This window comes from Brassica napus, chromosome A6 (genome assembly GCF_020379485.1).
Source record: "Brassica napus cultivar Da-Ae chromosome A6, Da-Ae, whole genome shotgun sequence".
Lineage (NCBI taxonomy): Eukaryota > Viridiplantae > Streptophyta > Magnoliopsida > Brassicales > Brassicaceae > Brassica > Brassica napus.
The window spans coordinates 23713466-23735703 of NC_063439.1; the positions used below are offsets into that span (position 1 = coordinate 23713466).

A 22238-nucleotide genomic window follows, 5' to 3' on the forward strand; every position below is an offset into this window, starting at 1 on the left:
ATCTTCTTCTTTCTTTTTTTCTAGCTTTCAAATATAATATATTAAAGCATTAGTAAATTAAAAAAAAATTAATTCACCCTAACCTATTCCTATGTTCAATAATTCAATCCGTAATTTTTTATAAGTAAAATTAAAGCTGCAACTGAAGACTAATAAAAGCAGAAAGGATTATTAACTTACTTTAGAGATTTTTATTAACAACTTCTCAATTATGATAATGAAAGTAGTTGGTGATTAGTTTAATCCATTATCATTATTCCTTGAGCTAATTCCACGAATCAGAGTCCATACATGCCCATGTGATTGCTGATTTTTTAATTCCCTTTCACACTAAGAATTCATCAGTTAATCGTCGTATATCCAGACACGATTATACGTATAATTGATTTATTATTACATCGTAGATGCTTAATTTTTGGTTATTGAATGAATGTGTTTTTCTATCCAGCTTTCACGCGTCAAACTTGTGAAGAAAACATACACTATATACACTTGTGTGAAATTTTGTTTTACTTACTCGTTTTGAGCTATTAAAAATATACGAAAGAGTTAATTTTCTTATAAACCAACTACGTTTGGTTGAAATCACATCAACTTACAAGGCAAGATTGTGTAATACTCAAACTATCAACCACCATTTTCCTGAAAATGGAACATGTACGTCGTTGATCAATCAATAGAGATTAGATGTCTCATGTCTAGTCTTATTAGTACCTAACTCCTTCTGGAATATTGTTTATATATTTGATAATGAATTTTAATAAAACCTACATAATATTGAGCTACTACTAGAGTAATTAACGTAATTATTGATAAGAGAAGTACATTTAGCTGATCGAATTCTTTATTGTTTATAGGATTTCACCGGTAAAAGAAAACAAGAGAGGAAGAGAAGCTTCTGCGTTTTCTCAATAGACACATACACCTAAAAATCACAATCGGTCCAATTAATTTCCAGAACTAACAATTAAAACCCCATTATAAATTTGTTTTTCAATCAATCCTCCATTTCATAGACAGTTATCTCTAGAGATAAAGACATAACACCGCACACAGCTGGTTAACATTACCAAATATCAAATCAACAAGAATCTAGGAATGAAAGTGATGTCGACCAATTTAGAGATAAAAAAGTATGAAATTAAGGATAGGATAATAATCATCTTAATCAAGTTTATCAGATTAAAGTCTATTATTACGAATTGATTAATCATGCAAATATTACTTTTTGCTTCATGATATTTGTCGGAAAGTTCTTTTTCGTAAAGTGTATGATGTAAAGAACTAGACTTGGACATAATCACATACTATTTTCTTGTAAACTTGATTTCAATCTACCCAAAAAAGGTATAATTATGTGGAATACTTTTGCATAGGATCCAAGTTAGGGTTAGTATCGCCGTTCACTTACTCTAAAATATAAAATAGTTTTTTTTGTTTAGATTAATTATCTTGGATTGTGGTGGAAGATTATGAACTTACAATGATATCACATCAGAAAAGCAAAAAGAATCCAAAGATAAACAATACAATTGAACCCTAATGATGAACAGAAAATTACATAATTTGATTAAAAAGGGGTAAAGTAAGAAAATAAAAGTAAAAATATGTTATTTTCATAAATGTGTATATATATGATGATGATGAGTATATGAATAAATCACAGAGATTGGAATGGTTATGTACACCCATCAATCTTTTTTCTTCTTATTATCTTCCTTGAGACCTTGAAAATAAACTGGTTGATCAAAGCTCAATTTTCATGTTTTGAGATTGAGATTCATGGTTGGGGTTATGTGCCACTCCCATCCCTACAATGCTTTGTAAATCTTCTTCGCTAAACATTTGGTACTGAAAACAAACACACGACAAAAAGATACGTGAGAACCATCTTACTATATTAAAATTGAACAAAAGAAGAAAAGTTAAAGCTTTGATCAGAAAAAAAAGTTAAAAGAATAATTTAGAAACCTGAGAAATTGTGTCAGTGAATTGGGTAAGTGTTGGTAAGTGGGTGAAGCCTCTGGCTAAGGCAGAGGGTTCCAGTGATTTCATAGGAGAATGGAGCATCATGTTATTGGAAGAAACATTGGTATGTAACTGTGAATTATTATTATAATTATGATGACTTAGAGACTCTAATTGGAGTCCTGATTCATGCACCCGGCTGCCGCTTGATGAAATCATCTGAAGAAATTCAAAATTTATAAAAATATGAGATTGTACTTTTAGTGGAAAAAAAATAGAAAAAGGTCCTTTCTAAAAGAAATTATAAAAAGTTTAACGAAAAGTAATTAGGATTAATGCTAATAGGCCGAATGAAAAAGGTATTGTTAACACAACGACAAAAAAGTACTACTAAAAATGATAACTATCAATTTCAAACGATAATTATTAACGAGAAAAAGACTACAATAGCACCAAACCAAGTTTTTGTTCCCAAAATAGCATTCAAGGATCAAAGTCACAAAAATAAGTTTCATTAAAGAGGTAAATATACACTTATACCCTTTGGGTTAATTAATCCAAACCTTAAGGTTTAGAGTTAATGGAGTGGGGTTTTGGCATTAGAGTTTAAAATTTTATAAAAAATAAATACTAAAATTAAAAATAAAAATTTTTAAAACAGTTTCAAAAATTATTTTTAAACTATAAAAAGAATATTTGAAAAAAAATAAAAAAAATTTCAAAAAAAATTTAAAATAAAAAAAATATAAAAATTTCGAGTCTGAAAACATATAATCTGAAACTATAAAAAAAATTTCTTTTTTATTTTTATTTTTATTTTTATTATTTTTTATTTTTATTTTATTTTTATTATTTTTATTTTATTTGTTTTTATTTATTTTTATTTGTTTATTTAATTTTAAATCAAATGTATTAGAGATATTTTACCCTTTAATGAATGTCATTTTTGTGACTTTCTCCTTCTAGTGCTATTTTTGAGACATAAACTTCAAAAGGTGCTATTATTGAAAATTGCCCATTATTAATGGTTGTTAATTGATGTTAATGTTTAAGGTGACTTACAGCATCCTTTGACACAAGAGCGTCCACGTTAAATTCCAGCCTGGTGTCGTTCACTGATGATAACTTCATTGACAAGAACTGCCAATTATTAAAACAAAAAATATTAGAGAGATTAATTACAAAATAGTTAATATTCGGTGATTAATGAAACAATTAATTAGATTTAGATGAAGCAAACAAAATAATAATACCTCAACTTGTCTTTGCAATGATTGTACATAGTTTATAATTTCATCCAGCATCAGTGCCTTTCCAGTAACCTTTCATCGTATAAACAAAAGAAGAAGAAAATACATTAATCACCCTAATTATGCTAATCAATAATTATATCCAGAATCAAAATTTATTTTACCTTATTGCACCCAGGCACAAGATCTTGAAGCAGCTTCATCCTTTCACCAATTTTCTCCCTCCGAACCTAAACCAACATTAAAACACTAATCAAACCAAGTTCTAATCTCATACTAAACCAGTTAATTTTAATCTTAATTACTGAAAAAGGCAAGCAAATGCTGAGAATTAATTACTCTTTCGGCGAGACTGTGACTGTCGGTGGCTTGGCCTCGCCGAGCACGAACATGGATGTAATCTTTAGGAGGCTCAGGTGGCTTTGTGTCATTACCACCTTTGTTCCCTTCTTCTTCCTCTCCTTCGTCCTCTCTTCTCCTTTTCCCTCCCTTTTCTTCTGAAACTTCTTTCCTTTCCGCCGTCTGAGAAATTTGAAATTATTCAAAAAGTTAATTACTTTCTGTAAAAGCATGACTTTTCAGAGAACTGGGTTATTCGAAAAAACGTTGAAAGTACAAAACTTTGCTGGAAAATCTAAAGAAAAATAGAAACTTTGCGTGGGAAAATTTAAGAATTTCTTTCCGGGAAAATAATTTACCTTAGAGAAACTGGGCGACGGCGAAGCGGCGGGAAGAGGATTATCCTTAGATTTCCCTTTAGAAACAGATTTTCTCTTCCGGGAAAATTCTCCGGGGAGTTTCGGAGGTGAATCGCCGGCGGGGATCATCGGTCTGGAGGCGGAAGCGAACTCCGGAGAAGCAAGGGCCTTGAGAGCCGGCGTGCTGGAGACACGTGTCAGTTTCCCGGAGTTCACGATCTTGCCGTTGTTAACGGGGATGCCGGAGTTAGTTCTTCCGTTAAAACTCCGGCTACCGAAGCAAGAGAACTTCGCCGCCCTCTCCGCAAACCCCGGATCCCCCGAGAATTCCGTCAACGGCGCCGTTCTGTTCATCATCGGCGGCGGCGAGCTCATCGGAGTCGCGTAGCACGAGGCGGAGCGAGAAACGTTCCCGTTCATCGGAGCTCCGTAGATGTCGCCGGAGGTGTTCCCGATGTTACCAAGCTTTCCGATGAGTTCTCTGATGATAAACCCGTCGCCGCCTCCGCCGGAGAAGTTTGAGGTCGACGGCGTCGGCGAGGAGACGAGTGAGCTCAGAGCAGAGTCGAAGATGCTCTGTTGTTGTTCCGTTGACTTTTCCCACATGAAGCAATCCTGCGGCGGCGAGTTCCGAGCGAGATTCGGATCCATCAACCCCCAGTTAAGCATCGCCGATGAAGAGGACGGTTGTTCAAAATGCATCGCCATCTCAGACGGTGGAGGAAGCTCTGTGTTCATAAACAGCTCGTTGTCCATCCTTATTACACTTTCTTAAGACTGACTCAAAAACTAAAGATCTAAATTATAGTATAAAGATTCTGAAAGTTACGCAGAAAACAATAACAGATACTAATTCACGCAATAATAGTCAAGACGTTCACATCAAGATGAGGTTTGGAGTGTGCCGGAGGAGAAAGAAAGAGCGTAAATGGTAGGGAGATGCTCAAGTGGTGTTAACGGGGTTTATATAGTTGTATTGTATAGTACAAAGATTAAACAATTAATTATGTTTTTATCTATAATCATTTAATTGATTTAGTTTTTAGAAAAAATAGTAAATCAATATGAATTTGTGTGCTGCACCGTAACGTCCGGAGATTAGGAGTTGTTGCCGGGCCTTTGACGTTGAGCGATATTGCTAATAAATATGTAAATTGTTTTACAATATCGACGTAGAATTCTACATGAACGTCTAGAAATGTCAACTGAAGAAAGTCTACTAGAAGGAGGGTTTGAGAGGTGTGACTAGTTATTTTCATATTCTTCACCATTGTCTTTTCTGTCGGTTCCTTCCGACCGAAGGTGGGTCGTGTCGTTGATCTCTTCTGGTTCTGGTAAAGATTCTCTTTGCCTTAGGATTTGTCCTTTGCCTTGGTGAAGCTCTCTTTAAAACGTGTCTCTATATTGTTCACAACCACGGACGGTCTCATTCGTTTTTGTCTGAAGGAACAATACTTACTTAAGCATCTCTTATTTGATTAGATATTCTCAGAACCCAATTTATAAATTGGGAGAAATATCCATCAATGGCTGCTAATTCATTGGATATTAACTGATAGAACTCTTGTAACAATCTCTGTTAGACTTGGTTGTATTTTACGCTCCGATGTGTTCTTTCAGACCTATTAATGATTTCTTTCAGGCTCTCCTTGACATCTGGAATCTTTGAATATGCGTGTTTACTTGACTTTCAATTTCTTATTCTCTTTTCAACTTCATCCAACATTTCTCTCGTTCTTTTTTTTTTTGCTGGAAATGGCTAATCACCCATTTGTGCTTTGATACATTGTTTTACTGGTAAGTTTAGCTTCTCTTTTTCTAAAAGAAACCAAGTGATTTAACATATACCAATCAAACAATCATTGGACTCAACAAGTGGGGGTGGGGGAGGGGAAGGGGAGACAGAAAAATATATTGCGATGTAAGAAAATCAAGTTGAACGAGCAGAGTTCATGCCGCCGCTTGGTAAATAATTGCATTAAATTCCACAGCCTTCTCGGATTTGGTCGGGTTAACTTATGAGACCGACCTTGTATTTAACTGCTTATAGATTATCTTAATAATAAAAAGACTAAAAAACATTATCTCTCTTTACTGCATCAATAACAATAAGATTGAGTAGAAATCTTGGACTCTTATATGATAAAATATTTGATGAGGTGACGTGCGCTTTGTCTCCATGACTCTCTAGTGAATGCTTGAGTTCGACTCATGACTCTAAACATAGGTCTTGTGTCACCTAGTTTTGTTTATATTTGGGCTTTGAACATTTATAGGCCCAATACATCTAACCTTTAATAACAATCTCTTATTCCGCAGCTGTAAAAAACCACCGACCCTTTCAACGCGTTGACTTCATTTGTGCAGCCTGTGCTGTTGGACCAATGCTGCCTGGTTACAGATAGATCAGCCGCTACATTTATAGCCTTATAGGTTATAAGTTAACAAGAAGTACAAGCAAGATAAAGAAACTAATATATATATTTGTTAATTTATGACATTAATTGTGGATAAAATGGATATGCATGTACAGTACATGTATGAATGCAGTTGGTTAACATCTAGGAAACACAATGATGTAACATTTGCCTAACGACTTGAGAGAAGTAGGTTTGGTGAAGTACAGTTTTGAAAATTGTACTGGATAAGGTTTGTGTACACACTCTTTATTGCGTGATTTTTTTTTCTACTTAATGACCTTTTATACGTACCTCAAAGCTTGAACCCTGATAAACTAACCAAACAGACTGAAGAATGTATTATATAAAATGAAGATGAAGCTGAAAATGAACTATACAGAATATACTTTTTGTGTTGGCACATTGTAATTGTAAAGTTCACAACAACATGTCTCTTGAAGAGGGGACTTATGAGGGCTGAACCAATTGTTCTTCAGGAAGTCTGCACAATTGTTCTCGAACACGAGACGCCAGTTGAGATGCTTCCTTGTCCAGTTTCAGTGTGCGTCTATGCAAGCTCTGTTATCAAAAACACCACCAAATCAAACAACTTTCATAAACCTTTCAAAATCTAATGTTTCGATCTTGTTTTGTACCTCAGAAGTCCATAAACAGTCACGTTCTTTACGAGGGATTATGTGAATGTGTGTCTGCAAAATAGAAAGACAAGTGTTTAACACAAACTTCCTTCCTCAGGTATTAAGAGAAATGTAAGTATGTTGCTTACGTGAAATATGACTTGTCCAGCTGCTGCTCCGTTGTTAACCAACAAGTTAAATGAATCTGATAAAACAGTAACCAAATAAGAATTAGAATCTTGGTTCATTGACGAATCTACTTTAAACTTCTTAAAGATTCCAGAACGAATGGCAAGAATACATAAGAACCTGAGAACAACAAGTGGCTAAACCAAATGCCAGATGTTTAGGAAGATTAGACAGAACATACCACTGTCAGTAGCTTTGACGATGGCATTACTGATAAGAGGCACTTTAGAACACATGGCAGCAACTACCTGCATGCTCCTTGGAGGAGACCTTTAATCAATATCTTATATACACTCGCATATACATACTTTCTGATGTAAATAAAAAGTTCCCCAACAAAGCAGACATTTGCCCACATATATATAAAAATCACAAAACAAACGAACTAATGCGATTGATAGGATTCAAAATAAGCAAAAAAAAAAAACCTTTAGCAAAAAAAGAAAGAAAGAAAGAAAGAGGAACTTACTGAGGGAGGTGTTTCCTCTAAAGTTGGATAATGTAACTTTGGAATGATAAGTGAGTGCCTGAAACATGCCACAGATTATAAAAAGAAAGTTGATAGCTTTTGGAATTCAATAAAGCAAAAAACATATTCATAATGCAATCCACTAATCAAAGATTTAGTAGTAGAATGAGAATTTGATTACCCATGGATAAGAGGACTCGTATCCAAAATACACAAACACATATCATCCTCGTACAACTGCTTCCCCCAAAAAAAAAGAGAGACTTTTGTTAGTTCTGTTATATGCGTAAGGAACTGGAAAAAAAAAACAGAAAGTTTAGACCTTGAGACATGGAGACTCGCCACGGACAATCTTACAGAAAACGCAGTCGTTTTGGAGATTGGATGATTCCACCTTGTCTTCGCTGGAGCTACAATCGGAAACCCTGAGAATCGAGTCTCGGGCTGGGTACGGACCAGAGGGGTTGAGATGGGAGCAGAGGATCGCGAGTCTTCTAGCTTCCATGAAAATAGATGAGTTTTTTTATTTATTTGAAGAATACGATTCTTCTGATATAGAACACAGTAAGTGATGAAGATTGAGAGGAGAAGAGTGTGTGGGGGTGGGTCGTCGTGTATGGAGGGAGGGAGAGTTGCTGTTTTGTTTTATCCACAACCTTCCATGTGATTGATGACTCTCTCTCTCTCTTCTGTCTGTCTTCTGTTTTATCCTACTATATAAAAGGGACTAAATTCAAGGCTTTTGAGACTATCCACCTCAGCCAAAATATTCTCATCCAAAAAGAATTAAAAATAAATGTCATTTAGAAAATAATTAACTAACATACAACTTTTGATATTTCTAGAAATTTCAAATTTGTAACTGCTAATTTATTAATAGAATCATATATCTATATTGAATTATGTTCTATTTTTAATCGTTAGACTTCAAGGGTAAATAAATTATTAATTTATAATATATATAGTTTATAACTTTATATTGTAGTTATAAATAAAGAGAAAATAATCGGGAAGGGTGAAGAAGCACATGTAAAATTATGTAATTAAAATGGTAAAATGATGAATCTAAGAAAATTTGTTGTACAAATTATGGTGCTTTCTTCGTCCACTATAATAATTTAAAATAAAATATATATTCACATAAATAAGTCAATATTTGTTGTTTTTTTTTTGGTAAGATATTAAAATTATCATTTTCTGAAAGGTTACACTGTTGTTCTTAAACAACTTATTACAACAAGGAAACAAAAACAACCAACAACAACTCAAGGTAAAAAAGCCTTAAGGAGATCTTATACAAGAAATATAAAAAGAAGTAGAGAAGAGGAGAAAGAAGAACTTGCCGGGTAAGAGAGGAGACGGTCACGCATCATACGGTCGAGAGAGGCAAGGATGACTGATGAAGGTGAGGAGACAGCTGTGAATACACGAGCATTACGCTCTTTCCACAACAGGTAGATGGCTGACTGAAAGTAGAGCTTGATGACTGGAGTAGCATGTGCATCTGCGTTGACGCGAAGTTGATTGATCTAAGCTGCAACAGAGTGTAGATCAGCCGGAGGAGAAATCCAAACTTCAGCAGCAAAAGGCTCCCATCAGTCTTCTCCGCAAAGCCAGCCATGATATAAACGCATTACGTGGAATATGTTCCTTGAACCAAATAGTCTTGTGCCAATATTTATTGTTGATAGTGTTTATATTCTTTTCTGACATTAGTATCCATATTTTTTGGTAAACTGATCCAAAGAGATTAGTTTGTGGAGCAAACCAAAGGAGGATTATAGTGTTTACTTTGGAAAAAGTAATAGGTTGAATGATAGATGGCGTGCATGCCTTTTCACATGGAAATCTGCACATATGTTAAAATTGTAAGTTTTGAATCATAGAGAAAATATAGTGTATCTGACCGAAGTTGGTCCATTCCGAAACTAAAGATGGCTAAAATTCTTTTTTGTCAAAATGCATAGATCTTATAGCACTGTAATAAACTCCGTGTGTAAAGGAGAAAAAATGTTATATAAGTGAAAACAAAAATTATGATTTTTTTCTTGTGCCTATAGGCTCTTCGCAATTTGAAGAAGAAAGAACATATTGTGTGAAAATCTTTGGCTCGGTCAAATTTTATCCAGTTGTTTATAAAACTGTTGTTATCTGATTCATGTAATTTTTCAGTGTTGATTTAAAAGCCCAAAAAACCCATCTATACTGACTTTTTGATATTTTTTCTGTGATTTGAATTTAAAAAGAGATAAAACTTTCGATAAGTTATGTAAACTCCGAACAAGTATTTAGTTTTAGAAAGCATTTACATGTTTCAAACTTATAATATATACATATATAATGTTTAAAATTATGCATATAAAACCTGTGTAAAATGTGTCTGAATATGTTTCTCTTCTTTAATGTGTTAATCGTACTATATATAACATTATTTTAAAATTTCAAAAAGTTTATGTCACTGTCACATACAAAAAACCATCAATAAAAAATATAATTCTCCATCTACGACAAGAAAAATGAAAAATTATAAACATATAAATTTAAATTAAGAAAAACTAACATTAGAAAAACAAGAAGTTAATATAAAAGAAAAAAAATCGACAAATAATATTATAAATAAAATAAATTTATAAGACACAATCCGCGCGAAGCGCGGAAAAAATCTCTAGTTCCGTTAATAATAAATCAGATAATCTCCAAATATGATTTGGGAGAATTGTTGATGGGCTTGTTTGTGTATATGACCCATTATGATGTTGGGCATCAGAGTGACTCCTCTGAACTCTCTCTAGGCCCAGAAGTCCTCTGAACCTTTTTGCTATTATAGCTTTACAGTAAGGCTTTAAAATGGGAAATAGTGATCCCAATTTCCGAATTATATTTGTAAATGATTAAAATTTTGATTTGGTTATTTATGTTATCAGAATACATTTATTTTTTTGATTATTTGTTTAAAATATATTTACGTGTTAAACATGGAATGAAATAGACATAACGACCTAAAAAAACGTTGTAGAAATATGGGAAGAACGGACAAAACCGTTGCAAATACAAAACTAGATTAAATAGAATATGACCGATTCCAAAATAAGGAACTTGGTAGAAATGATTAAACCTATTGTATTGGAAACGATATGACCAAACCATACATTGCAATTAGCAACCTTAAAAAGATATTCTTCTCAATTTGGGGTCTCTGCACACTTCTCGTCGAATAGAGTACATTCTTCCTGCTTTATTATGTATTGTGCTCCTTGTAGCACTTGTAATGATGATGTACTATAAAGATGACTAATTATAATAGATATATTAGGTTAAGACATGTGCCTTGCAGGGGATGAACATTATATATATAAATAATTATATATACTATATGTTTTTACATGAAATAATAAATATATATTGAATAATTAAAAATCGTTAATTATTACATATATAATTAAATTGGTGCGAACATATAATTAAATCAATTTATTAATCCAAACATTTTTTTTTTCTATTTGATAGGATATGTAATTAAATTTTAAATGATATTATCATACATATTGAATTTTTAATATTAATGTCTATTAAATGATGCTTTCTACTCATATGATTGTTTGATTATTTGTATCTTTTATAGTAAAAACTTTAAATTACTGATAATAAAATTTTCATGAGATTAATAGTTTTAGTAATTTATATTTAAAAAAAAAATTAAGTTGTCAATGTTCATTCAAATCTTTTATCAAAAAAATTGTTCAGATTAAATTTCGAAATTAAAATATTTGTGTATTTGATATGGTTTATAATTTAATTTAAAATGATATTATATATATATATATATTAATAATTATTTAAATTAGATTTTTTACTTATATGATTTTGTAATCATTTGTATTTTTTCATAACAAAAATTTTAACCATGGATCACAAAATTTGAATGTGAGATTTTTAACAGTTTTAGTAGATTATATTCATTTTTAAAAATCCAAAATATAACATATACAGAAAAATCTAAATTTTAATTATATGGTTATTGTGGTTGTTTAATTTATTTTAATAGTTTAAAATTAAACAAATATGATAGAAGATACACTAATTTTTATCAAATGTTTATTATTCAAAATCATTAAGTATCATATATATGTTAGCCATATTAGGCAATTCCGTAATTTTTATTTAAGGAAATTATAAAGAACATTAATAATGAATTTATGGTTAGTTTAATAAAAAAATATATTATATAATTAGATGTATCAATATATTTTTCTAATGATTCTAAGAATCATCATAGTGATGACATGTGGCTACGAAAAGAAATTGTAATGCTTTTCGAATAATATATAGGGGATAATAGTACATCATGGCTATAATATTTTAAGAACTTCTCTTTCTCTTTCACTTCATCTTCGAGTGATTAATAAATCCGATGTTGAATACAAACTTTAGTCATTTACAAACCTAAGAGAAAGAGAAGTTCTTAAAATATTTTTCTAAAGATGAACATCAAATTAATATGAACCAAACAGTTTAAATTGGACACCAGTAGATATATAGAAGCATCGTTCCTCGTTCAGATTCATTACGTTTCCACGTTTACAGGTTCTTATCAATGCACAAGAGCTCAACTTCATCTCACCATAAAAAAGTTAGAAAATGGCCATTATAAAAGATCATGGTCCCTCAATGGTAGCCTGGTAGGGATGTTTGTTTATTAGGCGTGGAGACTTTTTACAAAGAGACAAGTGGTCGACGTTGCTCCACTTTCGCGTTAACGTTGACGTTGAAGCAATAAGATTATCAGTCATCCACAGTCAACAATTTCTGCTCCATTTATATTGACCTTCGCGTGATGCCATCTAGAAATCTTCCAGCTAATTAATACTTCCTTTTTATACATTCTGATCTATTTTGTCATTAAACAAATACCAAAATACCAATCTCTGGTGAGGGCATAAGTTGACGAATTCATTAGTTTGATTGGTCACAAGTGTTGCCAAAAAAAAAAAAAAAAGATTGGTCACAAGTATTTGGCTGCTATATAGACTTTGTCTGTGTATCATAATTGTATTTTATTTTTGTAAAACAATAATTTTCCAACTTCCAACTTGCCGATGTGCGTTTTGACCGACTTTTAGAGATATCACGTTCTAGAATAGATAACGTTTGTTATAAAATAGGCTCTCCTCCTAGTGAATAATTCAAGATATACACCCACACAAAAAAACAAAGTAGTTTATTAAACCAAAAAAATGAAGACATTCATTTCCAGATGTCTCCTTCTATTGGCCCTTGTATGCAGCTGCTCCGCCGCAGATTCAATATGGGACCTCTGCAACAAAAACTCAAACGTCTCAAGCAGCAGCCAAATCTCCAAGAACATCGATTCTATTCTCGCTACCCTCGTCTCAAAGACTCCTTCACAAGGCTTCGTTACAACAACTTCCTCAAGTTACAACAAGAAAGACAATGTCTACGGACTTGCTCAATGCAGAGGTGACATCAGCAAGACCGATTGCACCACCTGCATCCAAGACGCTGCCAAGAAAATCCGTGAGGTCTGTCCGAACCAATCTGACGCAAGGATCTTGTACGACTTCTGCTTCTTGCGTTACAGCCAAGAGAATTTCATAGGGAAGCTCGACACGGGTGCTGGTCTCATATACTACAACGTCGCTAACGTAACCGAAACAGATCCCAAAACGTTCGATAATGAACTCGGGAAACTCTTTGATAAAATTAGGTCTGAAGCGGTTTTGCGTGAGAGTCAAGGTTTAGGTAAAGGTAAGACAAAGCTGACACCGTTTGTGACACTAAACGGTTTGGTTCAGTGTACTAGGGACTTGAGCGCATTAGATTGCGCACAGTGTTTTGCAACTGCGGTCCAGAGCTTCATGGGGGCTTGTCACAACAAGAAGGGATGTCGTGTGTTGTACAGTAGTTGCTATGTCCGGTATGAGTTTTATCCGTTTTACTTCCCTCTTGATCCGGCTAAGACCGGCACTAGTGTCGGTACTATTTCTTCCGTTAGGCTCTGATAAGGGCCAGAGAACACATATGTGTGCAGACCTTTGACAATAAAATGATAAATAAATCTATTTCCCTTTGTTGCTTCTATAACATGTAAGCAAATTATAAGTTGAAAAGCTATTTGTGTTCTAGATTCCTATCATGCGTGCAAATCTTTGGATCATATACATTTGGTATATCCAAAAGAACACAATAGAATTATCACACTTCCTAAAATTATTAAGTGTTATTGTTGTTATATAATTGTTAGATTACATTTTATAACATGTAAGAAAAATTATCAAATAAATTTGATGATGTAGATAGCCTATTGTTTCAAATGATAAAAATCTAAAACAGTGAACAAGAAATGTTGTTGTTGTTATATAATTGTTAGATTACTTTTTTATAACATGTAAGACAAATTATCAAATAAATTTGATGATGTAGATAGCCTATTGTTTCAAATGATAAAAATCTAAAACAGTGAACAAGAAATGAGTCTCTCTCAGTCAAATATTGTGTTCTAGAAGAAAATATACAATGAGCATAAATTAGAGTTTCAAAATTTCGATAAACTTGTAAAAATAAAGGAAAATCCTGAAACTTCAACTATATTGGAAGATTATGGAACAGAAATGAAATCATTTGGGGTAATTGGTTGGGATTTATCTCGCTACTTTAGCTTTATTTATTTTTAAATCACTAAATTTTACCAATTATGTTGTAGCTTTACTTTTAAAAATTAAAATCTATATCAAGTTTTATTTAGTTTTACCAATCATGCTTTATCTTTATTTTTAAAGCTACAACAAAAAATAAAATTGTTTCTTATGTATTTTAGGCAAAAATACTACATCATCTTATTATAGGCTGTAGAATCTGTAAAATGAAAAAAATATCTATAATATCAAATAAATTATATAATCATAATAAAAACTTTTATAAATATTTTAATTTTGAATTTGAGTGTTTTTTAATTATTAAGATATTTAAATAATATAAATATTATTTACATATCACAGTTTAAATTACAATAAATTTTGATAATTTATAAGAAAAATATTAATATAAATTATTTTAATTCATATAAAATAATAATTTTATATATACAACACATATTTCATATATTTTATAATAAAATATCTACAGCCGATAAGTTACAAGTACAACAAATTTAACTACATCAAAAGTTCCTGGAGAAAAAGTCTAAAATAACAACTTTACAACTACAACCAATTTATCCACAGCTAAACATCTACAGTTAAATTATTTAAGCCACATTCGAACCAATCATCACCATTGATATATTAACCAAAGATTTAAAGTTGTTTTAGTATAAACTATATGATATAATACAAAATATAATGTATTTAAACACTTGAAACAGTTGGTGATTCTAATATTTGAAGTCTATAGAAATTTTTCTTTCGTTTACGACATTTATAGTATGAAAATTTAACAGTAGGTGAGGTGACAGTCAATTCATAAAACAATTTTTTGATAGAGAGATTAATTTCGGTTTGGTAGTTTCAAACCAAACCAAACATATTGGTTCCGGTTTTATTCGTAAATCATAAACCCCCAAGTAGGTCGTCTCAGCTCTCTTCACTTGCGACGGCTCTCTCTCACTTAACCACTCTCCCAGCTGCCGGAAAACACAGATATGCTCTCCGTCGCTAAACGCCTCGTCTCCGCCTCACCGTCTCTCCGTAACGGCGCCCCCCTTCTCCAATTCTTCAGAACGGAGGCAGGTCAGCCGAGACGGCGAACCAAATCCCACTCTCCGCCGCTCAAAAAGAAGGAAGAGAAGTCGGAGTGGTGGATCGTCGACGGAGAGATGCACGAGATCGGCGATCACGTCCCTCTCCGCGAGCGATTCACCATCCCCAGAGACAATATCCCCAACAGGCGCCGCAAGCAGCTCCGCGAGCAGTTCATGCGCCGCACTCGCCTCGTCCTCAAAGAATCGGTCGGTCCCTTTTCACAATTTTAGGGTTTTAGAAGTGGTTGTGATTAGTAATTCTGATTGAGTTGTGAACGATAGGAGCACGAGCCATGGTGCAAGAAGTACATGGAGCTGTACAACGAGCTTAGGGAAAACTGGGAGAGGCTTTACTGGGATGAAGGATACTCCAAGAAGATTGCTAGGGATCATGCTAATTACGAGTCTGCTGAGGAAGATGATGAAGATTTTAATCCATACAGGTTTTTCTTTTGACCGTTGCTTATTCGCCAGTTTCATGGTGTGTATGTATTATTGATGGGTTTGGTTCACTTTTCATTACAGGAACAGGCGGTCATTTAATGATCCAACAAAGGTAAAAAAAAGTTTTGATTTTGTTTTGTTGGTTTCTTGTATTCTTGACATTTGATGATTCATCTGATATTCTGATGTGACAGCAGGAGCAGGGGTTTGTTAATAGAACAACGCAACAAGGCGATGGTAACTGGGACAAAGTAAATCAAATCCGGGACAAGTTTGAGTATGACAGAGAAAGGAGAATGAGAGAAAAAGGTGAGTTCTACTTATACATTAACAAGTATCTTTTTTTGTATTCATGCATGAACAAATGTTGAGCTATATAGTATATGATATGTGACAAAGTTCTTGTCGAGTAGTTGATCCTTGTTGTTGTTGCATATAAGTCTGATGCTGGGATATATCATAAGTGGGGAAGTTGCTTAGTATTTTCAGCCTCCAGCTACGGGGAAAGGTGAATATGAAATTAGATAGATTATCATCTGTTGTCTACAATCAGCGCTAGAGGGTGTGGTAGTTTGTCTATGAGGTTGTTGATCTTTCTGCCATATAGACCATGTCTGGTTTCTGTAGACAGATATGCATCTTTGAGTATTCTGAATACACCTCATCTGTATGTTTCTTCCATACGTACCTACCTAGTGAGTTTATTTGCTGCCGTGTGTTCTCATCACTTGTGTTTCTGTAATATCTCTCTTATGTTGCAGCCTTTGCACCAATGAACGCCGCACCGGACGCTAGAGACTCAAATTGGAATGCACAGAGACAGCCATTTGATGCTGAGAGATACACTCGGGACTGAATTTGATCGTTTTGGCATCTATTTCAGTGTGTTAATGGAAATGTTGTTGTAGCAGATGGTCATAATCTCTACGCAGTATCCCCATAAGTAGTAGCTTATTTGGCACAACATGGCTTCGCATAAGAGACCGTCAACCACAATACACTTGGAGAAACCGTGCTGCATTTACAGTGTGTGATTATATTTCGTAAACTATACTTTTTTTTTGGAGCATTAGCATCGCGTGTTGTAATCCCCTTCTTCACCTTAAAGAGTGTTATGAATCTTTTGATAAATGACTATGTAGTTCATTTTCACAATCAGAGTAAAATCTCAAAATAATCCAAGGAGAAGATAAGTAAATAGAAATGTTTTTGCTCATGGAACTTGGAAACAATAGAAGTCGGGCAGTAAATAGTACAAATCCATAGACATCTCAGAAAATGAAGAGTAGACAGGCAAACGAGAAAAGACGGAGAGAAAACGCTTTGTATACAATCATAGAGTAAGTGAATTGGCAAACGAGAGATAACATGTGCTATATATACTTGTGGTGAGGACCTAAGATGAGGCTTGGCGAGCACGAACCAGTGCATTAAGTTCCCTCACTTGGCTTCTAAGTCTCTCTGGGTTGCAGAAAAAGTCCATGAATACTCGTCTTTGAAGTTCCACGTCCTTGGAGTGATGCTTGACGATCTGCAACAATAAATATTTTAAGGAGCTGAGTTTATTCAAATTTTATATCCAATACGATACAGACGTCTTCGTTCGTGAGAGAGGAATCAAAATGAGTAGATTAAGGCTCACCTCCCTTTTCTCGCGGTGCTCTAGCGTTACCTCCTCCACTGCTGCAGAGAGTTTGGAGTTGATTTTTCCCATCTCATCAAGTTCTTTCATCAGCGGCTAATGTTACATTACATGGGAGAAACAACATAAATCAAAATTCTTTAGGTGAAGGATTGAAATTGGTAATAGAGAACTCAGATTTCTTTTACCCATGGTGTCAATATGGGCTGTGCCGTAGTTGAAGATGCAAAGAGAAGTTGCTGCAGATTCTGAATAAGGGTACACCTGAGAAACGGAGAGAGGCAACAGTGACATGATCATAATAAATACTTGTTTCTGTGGAAGAAGTTGAGGAATGTTATGATGACTTTGGACTCACAGCTCGTTAATGCATCTATTTCTGTCATCTGGAAGGGAATTCTCGAGGTCAGACTGAAGAGATGATAGATCCGATTGAAGAGAAACTATCTGCTGAATGATGGCTGGAGCTGAGACATAAGTTGATAACCCGGCTTGGACATCTATAGACGAAAATCATCAGCCTCAATTAGGTTGGGAGATATCACGCAAAGGAGAATAATTTTGTAAAATGATAGTGTTGACTACTTGAGTGAATGCTCAATAGATCTCTAACTCCATGTAAAAAGCTGTCACGGTCATCCACTGCTCCCTGTTCTTGGACATCAGATGCAGCTTGGATCAGTGACAAACACCGTCCCTGTATATATAGTGCAAAGATAAAATTAGTTTCATTATTCCCATAATTGTAGGAAAGCATGGACTGTAACTATGGATATGAACATACCACACGGCTTCTTGTGGCGGAGAGGTAACCCTGGAGTTCGGATTCGATTACTTTTAGCAGAGAGAATGCTCCAAGCATGTTTTTCTTTTCTAGCTGACATGCTAATTTCAAGAACTGGTGTCTTGCAAGCTGATTAACCAGGTGATTGATGAACTGCGACAAAATATTCGGAATATCAACGACAGAATGAAAAGTATCTCAAACATGAAAACCACGCAGTCTTGTGGCGACCCCAACATACCACTTTCTGTTTGCTAATATACAGTTCTTGACGCATGACCTTTAGATCGTAGTCACCTACAAGGTTATGGTGAGTAAAAGCATATGAAATCCCAAAATCATCCAAAAGCTACAAGTAAAGAGCAGAGAGTAAATGCTGAGTACCTTGCAAGATATAGGTGTCCTGGAGTTGAGCTAGCTCCCAACATAGTTCCGGAATAGTCTGCAATGAAGGACATATTAAGCAAATATGTAGTTACGAAAATAAGTGCATACACCTTGTAGTTTAGAAACACAAAATTTGAAACGCTAAGCATTGGGTACATGAACAGACCTCAGATAAGAGTTTTTCTTCTTTCTGATAAAGGGTCGAGATTTCTTCGACTAGATCTGCATGTTTTCTCCTGCAAAAGTAAGAACATGATCACATGAATAAAGTATGACGAGAGAATGACTCAACGATGATATTGTCAATATCTTGCTTTTCTACCTTAGAGAATGTAGATCAAAATGAATATGAGCTTCAACTGATGTTACTTGAGATTTCAGTGTCAAGAGAATAGCTTGTTGCTTAGCGTTCTCGACCTGGGCTTCAATCCACTGTCTCTCACTTGTTCCAAAGCTGTGAACAATAGGAATATATCTTTGACAGTGAGAAAACTTGTATGCGTGAAAAATTCAAAAGAAAAATTATGCAGTGAGTGGTCTCTAGTATATCTCTCGCTTGGCCACGTAACAAGAGAGACCTTTGGACGTAAGTAACGTGAAAGCTAAAAATTATACTGTAGGAGGAGTACCACGTAATACATACATGGATCGAAGCCGCTGCAGTTCAGATACACGTTCATGTTGTGACTTTTCCAAATCTGCTGCATTGTAAACAGACAAGTTACAGATGCACAATAGCTTCAAACATGTCAGAAACTATACACCATAACAAGATATATGATTTCTATCAGAGAGGGGGAGTTGCATAACTGCACAAGGATATGAGCATTTCAGGCAAAACAATAGTATATGAAGACAAAGATAACACTGTAGGAAAGTTACCTCGCAACATGTTTGATGTATCATCGAGACTAACCCATGAGCATTTAGATTTTCCTTCTTCTGCAACTAAACGGTATGGCCCCTGACATGATAGTGGATAAATTACATCAAACAGAGTACAAAAAGGTGCAAGATAAATAACACTTGGTACTTTCTCCATTCTCAGAATTCTTCAAATTATAGCATTCTCACTAGGTATACTAAGGATAAGATCTCAACTACATTGGCTTTCCTATATGATGAAGAGAAACTGAAATCATCCGCAAGGTATTCACTACTAATGCCATCCACTTACTGTGTCCAGCTGCTTAGCAAACCACTGGTTTAGCTCCTTTGTGCATGCTGAATCTCCAGCCAAGTAGGCATGAAAATCGGAGTACGCTAAGTAGATTCCATCCTCTGCACATGTGAAACAGCCAATTAAGTTGGCAAAAAGAGTTGATGGCAGTTAACCATGATACATGTTCTTGAAAATAATCAGTAACAAAAAGTTTCTACTAACTTAGAAGTCAAAACCCAACTCTTTGTCTATCAACCAGAAAAAAATGACTACAGAAAAAACAACTCGCTGCCTACGTGAAACTCTAAGCACAAATAACAAATAGAATCGTTCCATAACTAAAATACTGGCTACGAATACAAACCCATTTTAACTAAACGCGACTATCTTATGCAGCTACAGTTCCGAATGCTAATTTAAAAGTACAATGCATTCAAGCCAATTAAAATATTCAGCTTCAAAGCAGATTTCCGGTAGCTCACCAAATATGGAAATGTTAAATCAAAAGACAGAGAAAGGAGACGAAGGATACCTTCGCCGGAATGATAATGCGCCAGCTCTTGAGAAGTGGAAGCCAATCTTCCTAGAACTCCATTCATCTAAATCGCAGGAAAATACCGAAAGGACACATCACAAACTTATCAAAGACCAAAAATTGCAAATCCCTCAGACACCTGCGTAAGGGCATGCATGTATCAAACCTGTAAATTTCTAGCAGACAAACTGTCTTCTATAGTTGTTATCTGTCCAGTTACAGCAGAAGTAGCAGCAACTCGAGCACGTCGCCCTTGAATCAGAGATGAAGATTGGCCAGTTAGTAAATCATATTGTGTCTGTAACCTTCTTAGCTGCCTCTGCAGCTCCAAAGCTTCAGCCTTATGCGCCAAAGTTGCATCTCTGTCGATTGGAAATAAACTGTTAGGGGGTGTTGATGTGGTAAGCGGTATACAGGACTAGATAAGCAAAATAACACCTCTGATGACATAAGGAGACCTCACACAATAAGAACTTGAATGTAGTCATACTTGAAAACCAGGTGACGTGAAACAAAGTACACGGAAAATTCTCACAGCCTCACAGGAAAGTACAGAATCGAATGTGTGATATGAAGGTCTAACCTTACTTCTTTTATGCTTTCTTCTGCTCCAAAAACTGCCTCTTGGTTATTTCTCCTGGAAGAAAATGCTGATATGCTATCATAGGCCTGGTCTAGATCCTCGCCCTAAATCCATGAAAAACAAAAAGGAAGCGCACCATAAGAAGCCAAGGAAATAACATCATAAGACGAACACATATAGGTTTGATGAACTCTCAAACCCGAAAAAGAAAAAATAAGCAGAATGGCACAAAGAAGTTACCTCTAAGAGCTTCCCTTCTCTTTGAAACTGCTCATATCTAGATCCAGAAACAAGAGAACAACCAATTAGCCACTGATATACAAACTAACTACATAGGAAGAACTATCTTGCAGTATAACTCTCATAGAATAGCTAGGATGAAAGAGCTTTCGATTTTCACCGGATTCTTCAGGGATTATACAATTGAAAACCTTTATTTATGACTGCATTTCTGGAATATGACATGCAGCTGAAACTAAAATCGAGAAAATCATCGATGAAATGAGAAAATAACCTATGTAGCAACAATAATCGTATATAAGTATTATACTAATTACATTAATGCGAGGTTCATCAGCTAATATATACCTAATCCACTAAAAGCTACCACAAATTCAACCGAATCTGATTAAAAAGCAACATTGAGAAGTGAAACAATCGAGCTCCGGAACGAGAAAGAGCATGAATCGAGAAAACGCACAGGGAGAGTTCGGGGAGGGAGAGGACATTGGAGGGGCGAAGAGAGGAACAGATCCAGTCGAGGATAGGGCGTGCGTCGTCGTACTGGAACGGCCATTCGAAGCTGTCCGGGTCTAGCTTCCCGGCGCCTTCGTAACCTAGCTCCGCCACTAGGGAGCACAGTCTCGCACCGCTCATCTCCGATTTGCTTCTCTAGCCAAATCAGCCGGTTAGATCGCAGCCTCGAAATTGAAATTTGAATTTCACTGTGTCATTTCTTTAGAAGGTGATTCGATTTTGAAAGTTTTGTGGAAAAAAGGCATTTGGTTTAAAATAATTTTATTGTTGATCTTAGTTAGTTGTTATTGATTTATATATTTTGATTGATTTAAAAATTTATATAGTATTTATAAATCTAACTAAAATATACAATTGAATAACATTTGATTTGATAAAATTTATGAATCATTAAACCAATAAGTAATAACACATGATTTTAATAGAGATTTGAAAATCATAGAACAAATACCACTAAATTTAGTTCGAATTTTCAAATCCATTAAAATACAACAACCAATAACCTCCACGTACGTACGATTTTCTTTCTCATCTAATTTGGTATTTTTTTTTGGATTAGCAAGATAAATCGATTATAT

General features: G+C 34.5%; 5 protein-coding genes across 8 annotated transcripts; 2 read left to right on the plus strand and 3 right to left on the minus strand.

Moving 5' to 3' along the window:
• Positions 1-1468: 1468 nt before the first annotated feature.
• On the minus strand, positions 1469-4874 carry LOC106364928 (transcription factor bHLH78-like). 2 transcript variants are annotated; one of them, XM_048735267.1, is made up of 7 exons: positions 3917-4870; positions 3558-3740; positions 3383-3448; positions 3222-3290; positions 3031-3108; positions 1972-2187; positions 1469-1851 (listed from the first exon to the last, which is right to left on the minus strand). In XM_048735267.1, exons 1-7 carry the CDS (start codon positions 4670-4672, stop codon positions 1747-1749), a joined length of 1473 nt encoding a protein of 490 aa, XP_048591224.1. In that variant the 5' UTR covers positions 4673-4870; the 3' UTR covers positions 1469-1746. The 2 variants fall into 2 exon arrangements, with proteins under 2 accessions (XP_048591224.1, XP_048591225.1); XM_048735268.1 differs by lacking the exon at positions 1972-2187 and having other exon boundaries at positions 3917-4874.
• Positions 4875-6661: 1787 nt separating this feature from the next.
• Positions 6662-8314, minus strand: BNAA06G30150D (adenylylsulfatase HINT3). The gene is made up of 8 exons (XM_048735269.1): positions 8177-8314; positions 7934-8117; positions 7793-7848; positions 7612-7669; positions 7324-7390; positions 7103-7158; positions 6972-7025; positions 6662-6894 (listed from the first exon to the last, which is right to left on the minus strand). Exons 2-8 carry the CDS (start codon positions 8114-8116, stop codon positions 6784-6786), a joined length of 585 nt encoding a protein of 194 aa, XP_048591226.1. The 5' UTR covers position 8117; positions 8177-8314; the 3' UTR covers positions 6662-6783.
• Positions 8315-12678: 4364 nt separating this feature from the next.
• On the plus strand, positions 12679-13762 carry LOC106368003 (cysteine-rich repeat secretory protein 55). The gene has a single exon (XM_013807871.3). The coding sequence runs from the start codon at positions 12846-12848 to the stop codon at positions 13629-13631; it is 786 nt and encodes a 261-aa protein (XP_013663325.1). The 5' UTR covers positions 12679-12845; the 3' UTR covers positions 13632-13762.
• A 1418-nt stretch (positions 13763-15180) lies between these two features.
• BNAA06G30170D lies at positions 15181-16966 on the plus strand. Of its 2 annotated transcripts, none has more exons than XM_048735272.1 (5): positions 15181-15574; positions 15650-15810; positions 15893-15923; positions 16006-16120; positions 16573-16966. In XM_048735272.1, the coding sequence occupies exons 1-5, from the start codon at positions 15269-15271 to the stop codon at positions 16665-16667; spliced, it is 708 nt and encodes a 235-aa protein (XP_048591229.1). In that variant the 5' UTR covers positions 15181-15268; the 3' UTR covers positions 16668-16966. The 2 variants fall into 2 exon arrangements, with proteins under 2 accessions (XP_048591229.1, XP_048591230.1); XM_048735273.1 differs by having other exon boundaries at positions 15183-15574; positions 16009-16120.
• Positions 16967-17001: 35 nt separating this feature from the next.
• LOC106368001 (AUGMIN subunit 3) lies at positions 17002-21902 on the minus strand. 2 transcript variants are annotated; one of them, XM_048735271.1, is made up of 18 exons: positions 21605-21902; positions 21145-21181; positions 20905-21008; positions 20488-20683; positions 20319-20385; positions 19802-19905; positions 19507-19588; positions 19268-19322; positions 18947-19078; positions 18791-18860; positions 18622-18679; positions 18479-18534; positions 18238-18390; positions 18039-18150; positions 17812-17953; positions 17642-17717; positions 17454-17549; positions 17002-17342 (listed from the first exon to the last, which is right to left on the minus strand). In XM_048735271.1, the coding sequence occupies exons 1-18, from the start codon at positions 21778-21780 to the stop codon at positions 17208-17210; spliced, it is 1851 nt and encodes a 616-aa protein (XP_048591228.1). In that variant the 5' UTR covers positions 21781-21902; the 3' UTR covers positions 17002-17207. The 2 variants fall into 2 exon arrangements, with proteins under 2 accessions (XP_048591228.1, XP_048591227.1); XM_048735270.1 differs by having other exon boundaries at positions 19268-19325; positions 21605-21865.
• Positions 21903-22238: the final 336 nt, after the last annotated feature.